The 13,479-nt window shown below is 46.1% G+C and overlaps 1 protein-coding gene across 5 annotated transcripts in view; it reads left to right on the top strand.

Moving 5' to 3' along the window:
* Nucleotides 1-13,479, top strand: part of TENM4 (teneurin transmembrane protein 4) — a 593,977-nt gene that overhangs the window by 554,203 nt on the left and 26,295 nt on the right. For all 5 annotated transcript variants that reach the window (XM_021382894.1, XM_021382902.1, XM_021382887.1 and 2 more), the window contains one exon: nucleotides 9,364-9,536. In XM_021382894.1, the coding sequence (XP_021238569.1) occupies nucleotides 9,364-9,536 (173 nt within the window). The remainder of the gene's footprint in view (nucleotides 1-9,363; nucleotides 9,537-13,479) is intronic.

A 13,479-nucleotide genomic window follows, 5' to 3' on the forward strand; every position in this document is an offset into this window, starting at 1 on the left:
TCTCCTCTCCTCTCCTCTCCTCTCTTCTCCTCTCCTCTCCTTCTTCTCCGTCTCCTCTCCCCTCCCCTCCCCTCCCCTCCCATCCTGTCCTATGCTCTCCTATCCTCTCCACAAGGGACTTGTGAAACAGATTAGTCTCCCCCTCTGTGGAAAGTGCATATTAAAAGGCTCATGAGCATTCTCAGAAAAGGTAGTCAGCAACAGAAGATCACACAGTGTGGTTGTTCTGGGTGAATCGACAGGGTTGGATTCAATCCAGGTTTTGCATGCATAAACTGGAAAAAAAAAGAGTAGAAAACCAGAACTGATAAAATGAGAAGATTAGTAAATAAAGGTGAGATACTTAGATTTATTGATAAACTAAGTTTCATTTAAACATAATATGTTCTTATGCAAGAAGGTAACACATCTAATAGACCACATCTGAAGAACAGGGCTGAGCATTGGGTCTCCGAGGTTGTAGTGATCAAACCACCAAGCCATTCAGTATGATCTCTCAGCATAATTCCATGGCAAATTTGTCTAACCTGTTGCTTGGATGGACAAATAAAATGAATATGTTTACTCATCACACTCTACTTACAGTGAATAGAAGGGAGCTGATTTTCTCACTGCACAGCATTGATGAGACAGTTCTGGTGTTTTCAGTTTATGAAGGCTGGGGAGAATTGAACAGTGTGCAGAAAAATGTACAAAAATACATTCACAAGGAGAAAATGCATTATGCTGGAGAACTAGAACAGCTGGATCTGTTTATCTTATCATGATGAAGAGTGGGAATTGTCTGAATCACAGCATGTCAGCACAAAGCTCATCTACAGAAGGACTCTCAGTCTAGCAGAGAAAGGCAGGAGAAGGGCAAGGGACTAGAAAGCAAACACAGAGACATGCAAGTTGACAGGATGGTGTAATTTTTTAAGGCTGAGATTAGCTTAATGGTAGAGCAACCAACTGTGAGGAGCAGTATATTCTCCATTTCTTGGTATCTTACATCACGACTCTGGGTGCCTTCCTTAAGATATATTTTCACCAGATAGAAGATATGCATGAGTCAAACTCAAACCACAGGCATGGCAGGCTGAAATGTAAATTCCTTGATACCCAAGAAGGCAAAGAAGACGATGGAGAACAGATCAATGTTTGAAAGGTTCAACCTTCAGGTTATTGGTTTCTGTATCGGAACATGGGGGAATTTGGAAGTTTAAGTGATTTAGAGAAATCCTGTGATCATGAGCGACTGCCAGGTGCTCTGAGTTTTTTTCAAGCTTGGCTAAGGGGGAAGGTGAAGCTCATATTTCCATTTTGCTCGTGGCCAAGGAAATAAAGATATCAGATCTGACTCTGAGGAAAAGCTTGATGGTTCTCTCTGCAGATAATGGTTGTTTATAGCCCCAGGCGGGATGGACACCACTGCTTTAAAAGTTAAGAGTAACCATAAATTCAGCTGGCGAGTTTCCATTGCAGCAGTGGCCCCATGAAGAACACCCCTGTAAGATTTACCTTTACCTCACTGTCTGTGGAGGATCATAAACCAGGCACCACCACAGAAGAGCAATGGTGTTGCAAGAGTGACAACACTACGTATGTATACATCCAGCATCCCTAGTTCTGTTTGGGTCGGTGCTCTCAGCAGGGCATTTCTCAGTTATAGCTGTGAAGAGCTGTGATATATGGGCATGCTGGTGTGACTCAGGAGAGAAGGAGGAGGACTGTGTTGTCCTACTATTGGAGGCTTATTTCAAGGGCATACCAGGGAATCCAGCTCCTCCTAGGGCTCAGATTGGCACACTGGCCCTTCATTTCAGCAGGGGAAGGGGACCTGCTCACCGTAGCTCTTTTCTGCACACTTCCTTCACCAATGCTTGCTGTAACAATCCTCCTTTATTGGGTTTAGCACCAAGGTTCAGCATCTAATGGCATGCAGTTTCTCCTTCCTTTGAGAGTGAAACTTAATTCCCTCCAGTAATTAACCTGTCCCCAAAGGCCTATCTAAGATTTCTTTGAGGGTTTTTAGTACTATATAGACCTTGACATTCACCATCAATTAATGCCCTACGAAACAGCCTGTCCAGTAACTGGATTAAAGACTTGCCTTCCCATTCAGCCTGTAACATTGTAATCAGTGGCAAAGGAAGTAGGTCTGGAAACACTGCCAAGTTAGCAGTTTCTTGTTGTTCAGCTGAAGTCAAAGACAAAGGATGCTGTGTGACTGCTTCTGTTGTTGCAGCTTTTTCACTTGACATGAAAAAATCACTACCAGCCTTCACATAGCTTGTTAGCGGTTGCTGTTTATCTCTACTGCAGAATACAGATTTTTGTTTTTTGTTTTTTTTTTTACTGTATTTATTTAAATCAAGAATGTGGCATTTATCTTGATTAGCTCATTGAGATGGTATCAGTGTACGTTAATTCGATTTCCTTCTGAGCCAAAGTCAAACCTTCTCTGCACTATTTAACCCAGATGAGGCTCTTTCACATAGGTCCTCTGTGTGCCCATTTAGTTCTGAATGTCACCTCCTCCAACACAGAGTTAAGTACTCACACATCACTGCAGACAAGCCGAGAAATTCAAAACCTTCTTGTGGACTTCCCAAGAAGTGTCTCTGGGCTGACTGGAGTGCAGTGGGTAATGTGGTACCTCCTATAACAGAAGATAAGGGAAGTTTTGACCCATAACATAGGACTCTGTTTAATAGAGAAAGACCTTGGATGGCTTCCTGGCATCCTCAGGACTCATCAGAGGTCCCGTCCCACACCAGCAGCAGCTGGTGCTTCGTGCTCTGATCTGGGTGACTGGGGGACCAGAATTGGTTATCATAAAATTGTAGAATCATAGAATCAGAATCACAGAATCATAGAATGGCTTGAGTTGGAAGGGACCTCAGAGATCATCCAGTTCCAAGTACCAGATCAAGTTGCCCAAAACCCCATCCAGCCTGGACTAGAGCACCTCCAGGGATGGGGCACCCACAGCTCTCTGGGCAGCCTGTGCCAGTGCCTCACCACCCTTTGAGTAAAGAATTTCCTCCTAAGATCTAATCTAAATCTCCCCTCTTTCGGTTTAAGGTCATTATCCCTTGTCCTGTCACTATCTGCCCATCTAAAAAGTGGGTCCCCTCCTGCTTGAAAGCTCCCTTCAAGTACTGGAAGGCTGCAGTGAGCTCTTCCTGGAGCCTTCTCTTCTCCAAGCTGAACAAGCCCAGCTCCCTCGGCCTGTCTTCATAGGAGAGGTGTTCCAGCCCTCTTAACGTCTTCATGGCCCCGCTCTGGACCCGCTCCAACAGCTCCATGTCTTTCTTGTGCTAAGGGATTGTAGTCAGCATTTACCCAACAGTGAGATACAGACTCTATCTGCATCATAGTTGGCACAAAGGTTGTGCAGTCAAAGCCAGAGATAAATAGCACTCATTACCTTTAGAGGAGCAGCCACCTCTTGACTTTGGGAAAGCTAGCTTGCTGCATTAATAACATCCCTTTATCACCAGCTGATATCTCAGGTCACACACTGAGTTTTATGGGATTTGGTGGCATCCTTGGTTTAGAGTAGGGGTAGTGAGGGTCTCTTTCTGTGACTGTAGCAGACTGAAGCACAAGAAACACAAGCCCCTTTGGCTTTTGTTCTCTATCCTTTTCGTGTCACTTTTAGCAAGATTACTTTTCTCCATAGCTTCTCCATGATAATGTCATTCACTCGTCATCACTGTTCCTTTGCTGTGAAACTCCAGTATGTGCCAAGACAAAACAGCACTTCTCCAATCCTCTCGCTAAGTTGTGAGGTCATATTTTGAGCCTCGAATGTACGCCTGGAGTCCAAGTTTAGCGGAGAATCAAGGTGATTATGAGTATCATAAAAATAGCTGGAAAGAGAGACCTTACTTGCCTCCTTTGGGCAGTCAGAAGTTCTGTGTGTCGTTAGGGAGAGGACTTGCCTTCATACATATTTGAGTAGTATGGGTTTGTCTAGTATGGATTTACTTTTAATGTCGTCTTTAATGTTGTTTGAAAAATTGGGAAGAGAGAAGCTTGTTCAGAGGCAGCGGATGCGCGTCTGTATAATCACACATAAAATATAGTTTGCAAAGTACATGAGGACACTTGGCTCTAAATGCAATATTATTACAGTGATTTTTTTTCCAATCTATTTGACTTGTAGTTTTAAAAGACCGATGAAATGTGAAAAAGCGAAAATGAGGAAACTCAGAGACTCAGGCAAGGAATTGATTTTTGAATAGACCGTACTTAGGATGCTCTCCTTAATTCCCAAGGCCCAGGTCTCTACACAATGGTAATGTGATAAATGAAAGCCCTGAATGTTTACAAGCTAACAATTAGGCCTCATAAGCACCAAATGCCATTTTAATTCTGTGCATTGAACCTTAGCTAAATACGTTTCCAATTGGGAATGGATGGCAACAGCTTCCGTTGCTGGCCTAATAATTGTCACTGTAATTGCAAATGCCAGGGCTCTGCGGCAGGTTTGAATGGGAGGCAGCAGCTGCGTTAGCAGGTGATGGATTCTTTGCTGGGAGTGTGCGCGCTCCTATCCTTCAGCATCTCCTTAATTCTGGGGCTTTCCGAGCATTTGGAGAACACAGAAGTCTTAGGAAACCAGCCCACCCCTAAATCCCGAGGCTGTGGAAACACGGCCTATGGAGCTTAGCTGTGGAATGAGCTGGCAGGAGGAGATTTATCTTACTGCAAACACCACATGCACCTACAGCTACATAAGGGCCAGTCACTTGGCCTTCCTCTCCAAGCTGAGGATGAGTTCTGTGAGTGTCTTTATAGGGCTGAAAGCAGAGATGGAAGGAACAAACACAGCCATGTCACTCATTCCCCATCACAAGAAGGATGCAGAGCTGCTGGAGTTGGTCCAGAGGAGGCCACAAAGATGATCAGAGGGCTGGAACACCTCTCCTGTGAAGAAAGGTTGAGGGAGCTGGGCTTGTTCAGCTTGGAGAAGAGAAGGCTCTGGGGAAACCTCATTGTGGCCTTCTAGTACATGAGGGGAGCTTATAAACAGGAGGGGGGATGACTTTTTACATGGTCTGATAGTGATAGGACAGCGGGGTTGGTTTTAAACTAAAAGTGGGGAGATTTAGATTAGATTTTAGGAGGAAATTCTTTACTCAGAGGGCAGTGAGGCCCTGGCATTGCTGCTCAGAGAGCTGCGGGTGCCCCATGCCTGGAGGTGCTCAAGGCCAGACTGGATAGGGCCCTGGGCAGTCTCAGCTGGTGGGGGGCAGCCAGCCCATGGCAGGGGGATTGGAACTAAATGATCTTCAAGGTCCCCTCGAACCCAAGCCATTCTGTGATTCTATGATTTAATGTATTAAGCACTCCTTTCACACTGCCACCGCAGCACTCAAAGCAGTGTGGGTATGTGCGTTTTACACTTCACTTGCCACTAATTAAAAAGCAATAATTAAAACTGGAGCAGCCCAGTTGTGCTGCCTTCTCGCATTTCTCCCTCTGTAAGGCATGACCTATTTGCAGCCCCAAAGCAAGCACTTGGAAGGTCCCTGGGCAGAGGTGCAGCAGCTCTTGCAAATGCAGCAAGCACAGATGGTCGAGGTTACTTCTGACAGAGGCTAATGTGGTGACTAAGGAGGTGCCAAAAGCCTAATGCACATTTGCAGACATCTTAAACTGACTCCAACACACCAGCACAAGCTGCTCTGGCCCCAAATGAGCCTTGCTTCTCAGAACACAAAGTCCCAATTGGGAACTCTTGCTCTTGGTGAAGCTCTCTGCCATTGTGTGACTTCTGTCATGCAATTAAGAAAATTTAATTATGCTTATTATATGGACTCATTTTGTCTTTGAAAGAAAAGTGCACGCACAGCAATTTAGTCACCGTCGTATTCTTCCATGCTCTTTTTTTGTGCTGTTCTAACCCAGTTTGCACAGGCAGAATTTTTTGGCATATTTACCCGTTACCACTGTGGAACAGCAGAAAAACACCATTTGGTCTCGTTTAGTGAGATGAGAGGCTGCAAATATAAATGAGCAGGTAGCATGATTGAACCCCAGGGTGCTAGGGAAGCCATATGGGTGGGTGGAGGAACATTAAGAGATAATAGGTCCACAGAATCATAGAAGCAATAGGAGGTTGGAAAAGACCTCTGAGATCATCAAATCCAACCCCAACCCATCCCACCATGCCCACTGTGTCCCTCAGTGCCACATCTCCACGGTTCTTGAAGAGCTCCAGGGACAGTGACTCCACTACCTCCCTGGGCAGCCTCACAGCTCATTCTGAGAAGAAATTCTTCCTAATATCCAACCTGAACCTCCCCTGGAGCAACTTTAAGGCCATTACCTCTTGCTCCATCACTAGTTATCTGGGCGAAGAGGCCCACCCAGATGTCTGGGAACACTGTAGAGGGTGCCCAGGGCTGCTGGGAGTAAGTAGGGCTTGCACGGAGTACAGGTTTTGTGCTGACTGTCAGCATAGTGCTGAGTGTCATTCAATTAGGATAAATCATATGACTCATAGGACATTGACTCAGCACTTAAATGCAACAGCAGCCACGTGTCCCTCACACTAACTCCCTGCCCCCAGCCTGGCTTTTGCTTTTCTCGTTTCCCTAATCTGTGAACCTGCTTCCTTCTGTACTCACACCTCTGTTGCACCACAGTCACTCTGTAGACTTCAGTGCAGCACGCCTAGTTTTGTGCCAGTATTTTTAGGGGTGAGGCAGGCTCAGTTCCACAGGCAGCTGATTTTTAAGAAATACAAACAGAGCAGGATTCTTCCTTTACAGTTCCAAGCACCATCAAGCCAGAGATGCACAGTTTGGATCCCACCTTCCTTAAATATCAAAGCATTTGAGATCTAAGTCTATCCTTACAGTTCTGTTTTATATCGAGAGCAATGGATGTCACGGTGGGAAGAATGTGGGGTATTGCGTAACATGCTTTTAGTGGTAGCTGCCTTCTGTCTGCTCAAGGGAAGGACTAAATCGTGTCCCTCGTGTCCTGTCTCAGCAGATGCGATAAAGATGTCTTCTGTGATGCTTTTCGTTTTTACTTACATACTCTTTTAGGTGGAGATGTGCGAATGACTGTGCAGAAAGCACTGACAAAATGCATCCCATCTCATTGCAGACAGGAGAGCTGCAGACAGAGAGCAGAGCACTGGGAACTGAGAGAGCGTTAGTTCTGGCTCTTGCAAGGAGATTCGGTTTAGGTCCAACCCGTGCACTCCTAGCCACCTGGAAAGGCTTTCGTTGGTCCCTGCCAGCCTCCTGCAGCGCAGTCCTGAATTCATCCCTTCTCTTTTTTTTTCCCCTTTCTTTTCCACTTCACAAGTAGCTGGTTTGTTGCCAAGGTCGTGAAGGGAAAGGGCAAGGCTGCTCCTTCCTCCATGCTCGGATAATCCCATGAATGATGGGCTGACACTGGATGGCCAAATGCTTTCTTCTACCTTTGTAACTCCCCCTCTGCCCAGCGGGCAAGAAAAATTTCACGTCCCAATGTCTCAGGCTCCGAGAGGGAGAGGTAGGCTTGCAGTGAGCTCACCTATTTAATCACTCTGCTAAATATTAAACTTGGACAGGAATTTGCTTTTCTGCCAGTCCTTCCTCACACAAAGTCACTGCCAGCATATTGTCAAAAGCAAGGTAATAGCACTGGACAGATATGGACAAAAAGGGAATGGAAAAGGAGAAACAAACTTGGTTTTCTGTATAGAGCAGAGACAGCACAGCGGCTGCTTCTGGGCCTCCCATAGGTTGCAATTCAGGAGTACCTTTTTGTTACTGGATGGGGTCCATGGGCTTTTTCCCCAGCTCAGAGTAGTTCTGAAGAGGAGGATGAAGAGTTCCTCAACACTCAGACCAAGAGGGGTGATCAGCCACAGCCAGACCCATTCTGACACATTTCTCTCCCCTCTTCCTACAAGCATTGGTCAGTGGGGTTGCTCCATCTGCTCCTCTGCTTGGAGCAACCATTGGCCAGGAAAATCTTCTCCAGTTTCTGACCTCAGTCTCCCTTGTTTCATTATTTGTTGTCACATCCTCTTTAGAAGAGCAATTAATTAAGATCCCCTTCAGAATAACCATGTTTAGGATGGCAGGTTCCTACTTCGTTTGCTCTGGTGTAAAGCCCCTTATTTCTTTTGGCTTTTCCTCGCCAGTCGTGTTTTCTAAGCTTGTTTTCCTTAACATATCATTTGTGTTACTTCATCGCTTTGAGGAATGTTGCCCTGAGCTGTGCTCCATTGGGGGCTCATCGCTGTGTATTGCAGAATGACTGCTCAACCACCATTTGCTTTGCATCCCCAAATAATGTGTTTTTCTTATGGGTAGGACTTGAAGAAGTCCAATGGTTATCAATGATTGCTTTTGCTGAATTTTTTCTCCTATTTCCCCTTGAGTGTTTAAATATAGTTTGCCTGAAGGTCCACCTTCTCAGAAGGTCCAACAGCTCTCCATTGGGAAAGCCAATGGAGCTTCCCACTGCTCTCCATTTCACCCTACAGCAGCCTCCCTCCAGAAGCCACTTACCACCCCCGTGCCCCGAGCACAGCTCAGTGTGGTGTGTTTGCTCCATCTATTCAGGATGCCTCTAGACACCACTTTTCTGCTGCTTCTTTTCACTGAAAAATATGCTGTGGAACCTGTGTGCATGTGGCTTATTTCCTCTGGGTCTTAGCAGGCAGGTGCCCGCATCAAAGAAACCTTCCCAGATGGTGCTTGTGTTTGACTCTCTCATTGGAAAAGCCAAGGACTTGGTAGGGGTGAAAAATGGAACTGTTTTTTTTACATATTAAAATCAGTCCTTCTAGATGCTCCTAGGAACGGTACATGGTAGATAGAGGGGTCTCAGCTGTGCCCAGGGCCCTACTCCATGGTCACAAAGGACAGCTCTTTAGCTGATGTGGCCAATCTACTACCTTAATGTTAGCTTTTGAAATAAGATAGCAGAAAAAAAAAATGCTGAATTGCTCAGTGCACAACCAGACAAAGCAGTTGGTGTTCTTCAGAAACTCCCAGTTCTGCTAGACAGGATGCACAGACTGGAGCTTTTCTGTAAATCACAGCACAGTGAATGGGAAATGAAGTTTTCTGACATAAACAAGAAGCGTGTTACAGGTGATAAATATCAGAAAGATATTGCTAAAAAAAGAGACGACCACTTGTTTAGTCATTTTCTGTTCCGTGCTTCATTTTTCTCCAGCTAAAAGCTGTAGTTTTCTTTTCATGAAGCCAAAAAAGTTAAGGTGGTCCTGACAGACAGCAGGGCTTTGTCTGGGAAGTATCTGGGTGAAGACTTCAAGACCTGGTCTCTCTTTGTAGGATGATTCCGGCGTCCCACCCCTCTGTTGTGCTGCTGACTTCCCTCCATCCTCCCTTTCAGGTACGACAGCTTTGGCCGCCTGACCAACGTCACCTTCCCCACTGGCCAAGTGAGCAGCTTCCGCAGCGACACCGACAGCTCCGTGCACGTCCAGGTGGAGACCTCCAGCAAGGATGATGTTACAATAACAACCAATTTGTCGGCGTCGGGAGCCTTCTACACCCTGCTCCAAGGTGAGTCAGGCCTCTCGCTCTCCCAGCTGAGCTGCACACAATGGATTATCCATCAGGAAACAGGACACATCTGGGTAATCCTAGCACCAAAAGTCACCTGCATCCTCAGCATCCCAGAGCTCCCCACGTGCTGGTGCAGATGCACATTCACACCTACTTAGCCACAATCCCTAGCTCTGGAGCTACCCAGCAGCTGTTTTCTGCTTCATTCTCAGCCAGTCCCCTTGCCATGCAGTATTGTCCTCCATCATCATTACCATTATTGCTATAAAAAAAAGGTTTGCATAAATCTAGCCATGCTTCCATCTGACCCTTTCGTTTCGTTCTCTTAATGGCTTCCAATGTAACATTCGCTCTCCACCTGGAAAAGACATCCAGATAGTTACCAGAAATCTCTCAGATTCTTTGTTCACTGGCTGTTCAAACAGTAAGAAGGCAGCATCCAGAACAAAATGACCATCTCTGTCCCCAAAAGGCCTGAGGACTCAAGGGCTGGTGTGGAGAATCATGGAGGAGGAAGGAGATGTGGGCAGCGGGGGTGGGGCTGATTTGTGACTGTCAGAAATGAGCACGGTTCTGCCTGTGGTGGGAAGTGGAGAACTGATGAGGTGGAGGAAAAGGTGGTGAAGTGGGAAAGGAAAGAGGAAGGAGTGAGTGATGTAGCACCATGCTGACATTCTGGTAGGGGCAGAAGGTGTTGTGCATAAGCCATGCCAATCTGGATCTCCAGGTTCTGAAGGCTGAAGCCTCCTTACAGTCCCTCACTCCTGTTCCCTGGAACCTGGAGCAAGAGAAAGGATTGGCAGCCCCACTGCTTTCTTAACTCCTGAGTTCTTATTCAGTCTGTTCTATGACCAGTGGCAGCAGGGTGTCAAACATCATTTCCCCTTGTAAAGAACAAAGTGCTCCAAGTGAGACCAACATGTTCCAGAGTCACACTTGTTCCCTAGTCTCTGAGTCACACATTTCCCTCCCCCTCCATATAATAAGAGCAAGCTTTCCTAAAAGAAAGTGCCTATAATGCCTGAACGCTTCCTTTCCTGCCACTGCAGAGGGCAGCTGAGAGGCTGCCAGCTCCTTCAAGCTGTACTCAGTATTCCTGGAGGGCAGCACAATGACTTTCTTTTTCTTTACTCCAGTCTACAAAGCAGGTCCAACCCTGCCCCATTCCATCCCCTCGCATTAAGACCTCTGGCAACTGCACAGACACGAGGTTGGCTTCACCTCAAGAGCCTAATTAAGCAATAGAGCCCGCTGTCGGGGGGCCCTTTAGTGAGATAATTGACTGCAATGTGATTTATCCATGCGGAGCTGAAGGCACGGTTACATAATGGTGCCACGGTCAATTATCTCATTGTACTGCCCTCCAGCACAGGGCCACTGTTACCATTAGGACATGCAGTATTACAAACAGCTTAATCATCTTGAGAAATATAAAATTGCGAAATTATTTGGATCTGAAGAAACGTACTCATCTCAAACCGAAGATCTGGGTAATGTCACAGCAGAGGTGGCCTGCGACCTTCTGTGGGTGGCTTTCCCACAAGTGTTAGGAACTGTGAATTCCCAAAATGAGGCACTTGTTGTTGGCATCGATGTAGAAACTGCAGCAAGGGCCACTGGAGTTGTCCAGGGATGTACTGAGCACTGCTGAAATGTAATTTGCCTTCCAAGTGTCTCTCCGGGTGCGTGGAGCTGGAGCTGTTCTTAAAGTCTTTGATCATCTTGCCTGCTCATTTACTCTCCAGAGAAAAAGCACTCTGCAGATTCCCTTTGCATGAGAGGTGCTTGTGCACTTTCCTTCTGGGCTCACAGCTCTGGCCAGCTCTCGCAAATCCTTTGCAAACCTTTTGAGAAGCCTAGATCACACTGTTAGCAAGCTCTGGCTGCAGTCAGCGTGAAATGGAGACGTTTTATGGCTCCACACAGAAACCAGAAACAGATCTCATGAAGGTATTTAAATGCCTAAATCCTGATGTTCTTGGTAGGAGTTAGAGCTCAGGTGCTCAGAAGTCCTTAGCTGTAGTTCTCCTCACAACTGTAGACTCTTATTCACAGACCCCATCACCTCCTGGGATCCTCTGTCCCATGCTAAGCATTTCCCAGCCCTTAAGCCCCAAGGTCAGAATGAAGCACTGTGCAAAGCTTTCAGCATCCTCCTGTCTTATCCAAGGTAGGTATCAGGGTCAGAAAAGCCAAATACACACCCATACAATAACTATTGCATTAGGACTTAGAGATGCTAAGTATATGCCTGGTGTTCCTGGTGAGAAAGACATGTCACCTCAAGGTGACCACTAAGGTATCACTTGGAGCAAGGACTCTGAGCTATTCATTAGCTGTGAGGCAAAACTGGCACTTGCAGGCTTGGGCAGGACAGCAGAAAGGCACTTTCAGAGAATCATAGCATCAGTTGAGTTGGAAGGGACCTTTATAGGCCATCTAGTCCAACTCCAGTGTCTACAGGGACACAGTATCCATCACCTCTCTGGACAGCCTGTTCCAGTGCTTCACCACTCTTACTGTAAAAGATTTTTTCCTTATATCCAGAAACTTTTTCCATATATCCAGGAGAAGGCATTTCCAGAAAGTTATGGGTTCCTATAGGAGGGATGTAGGAGCCTGTATAGCTTACAGACTCCTTGGCACTTCTGTGGGATTTTGTCCTCTGGACTACTGACAAAGGGAGTAGTTTTTCAAGGGCAAAATAGAGTGCAAAAACAGAGTCAAATGAGCATAAAGCACAGTATCAAATGGCACCTCAATTTCAGGTAGCCCATGAGAAATGCCTTCAACAGCCAAGAAGAGTCTTATCTTGGAAAAACCTTGAAAGTGGAGGATTTGTCTTGTGATAGGACAAGGGGAAATGGCTTCAGACTAAAAGAGCAGCAATTTAGATTGGCTATCAGGAAGAAGTTGTTCATAATAAGGGTGATGAGGCACTGGAGCAGGTTGCCTAGAGACTTGGTAGATGCCTAATCCCTGGAGACATTCAAGATCAGACTGGATGGGCTCTGAGCACCTGATGGAGCCGTGGGTATCCCTGTTCACTGCAGGGGAGTCAGACCATATGGCCTTTAAAGGTTCCTTCCAACTCAAACAATTCTATGATTCTATGATTTCCATCCCTCACAGTGTGACATTCTAGGGATAATCCACCATCACCAATGGTTGTGTGACACAAAAGGAACGCCACGTGTCCAGTGAATAACAGAGAGTATTTCCCCACCTTCTTGGCGTTGAAGGTGGGAGACATACATAAGCTGTGCAGAGATATTTCACCAGTTTGTTTCTCCTACCATGTTTTTCACAACACCAAGCATCTAAGAACTAACGAGCCAAAGCCAGCTGACTGTGGCCTCTCTCTGGAAAATCAAGGGCTCGATCCCTTTGGATCTATGTCAAAAGACCATCACAATGGTATAGCCAAAGTGCTTGGATCTACGCTGTGAATCACTGCTGTACATTTATAGTGGCAAAACCCAGTGCCACAGCACTTTCACACCATCATGAGGTTAACTGTGTACAGGACGCGGAGCTGTGGCCCTGCTGAGATGAGTGTGGCAGGGCTCCAGCTGGCTGCAGCCAGAGCAGGATCAGACTCGCAGTAACAGAGACCAACTGGTGTCAGGTTTCCTTTCCTAATTATACCAAACTGTGCTTTTTTGCTGATCTATTTCAGCCAGACAGGAGATGGTAATTTTGCTGTGACCTCGTTTCCTGCTGAGATATGGCAGAGCAGCTAGTGAACAAAACCTGACTTGCCTCCGAACGGAAAAACAATTGACATGAATTTTTAAGGGGTATTTTTATTCACAATTAGGTATTTATGGCAGCCTGGGAGATAGAAATGGTAATACTTTCCAGCATTTGAGGAGCTTTAGATAAGTCACTCTTTGTATAATGTGCTTTTAAAGCTATTCTGCACTCAGCAAGCCTCGTG

Source organism: Numida meleagris, chromosome 1, assembly GCF_002078875.1.
Source record: "Numida meleagris isolate 19003 breed g44 Domestic line chromosome 1, NumMel1.0, whole genome shotgun sequence".
Taxonomy (NCBI): Eukaryota; Metazoa; Chordata; class Aves; order Galliformes; family Numididae; genus Numida; species Numida meleagris.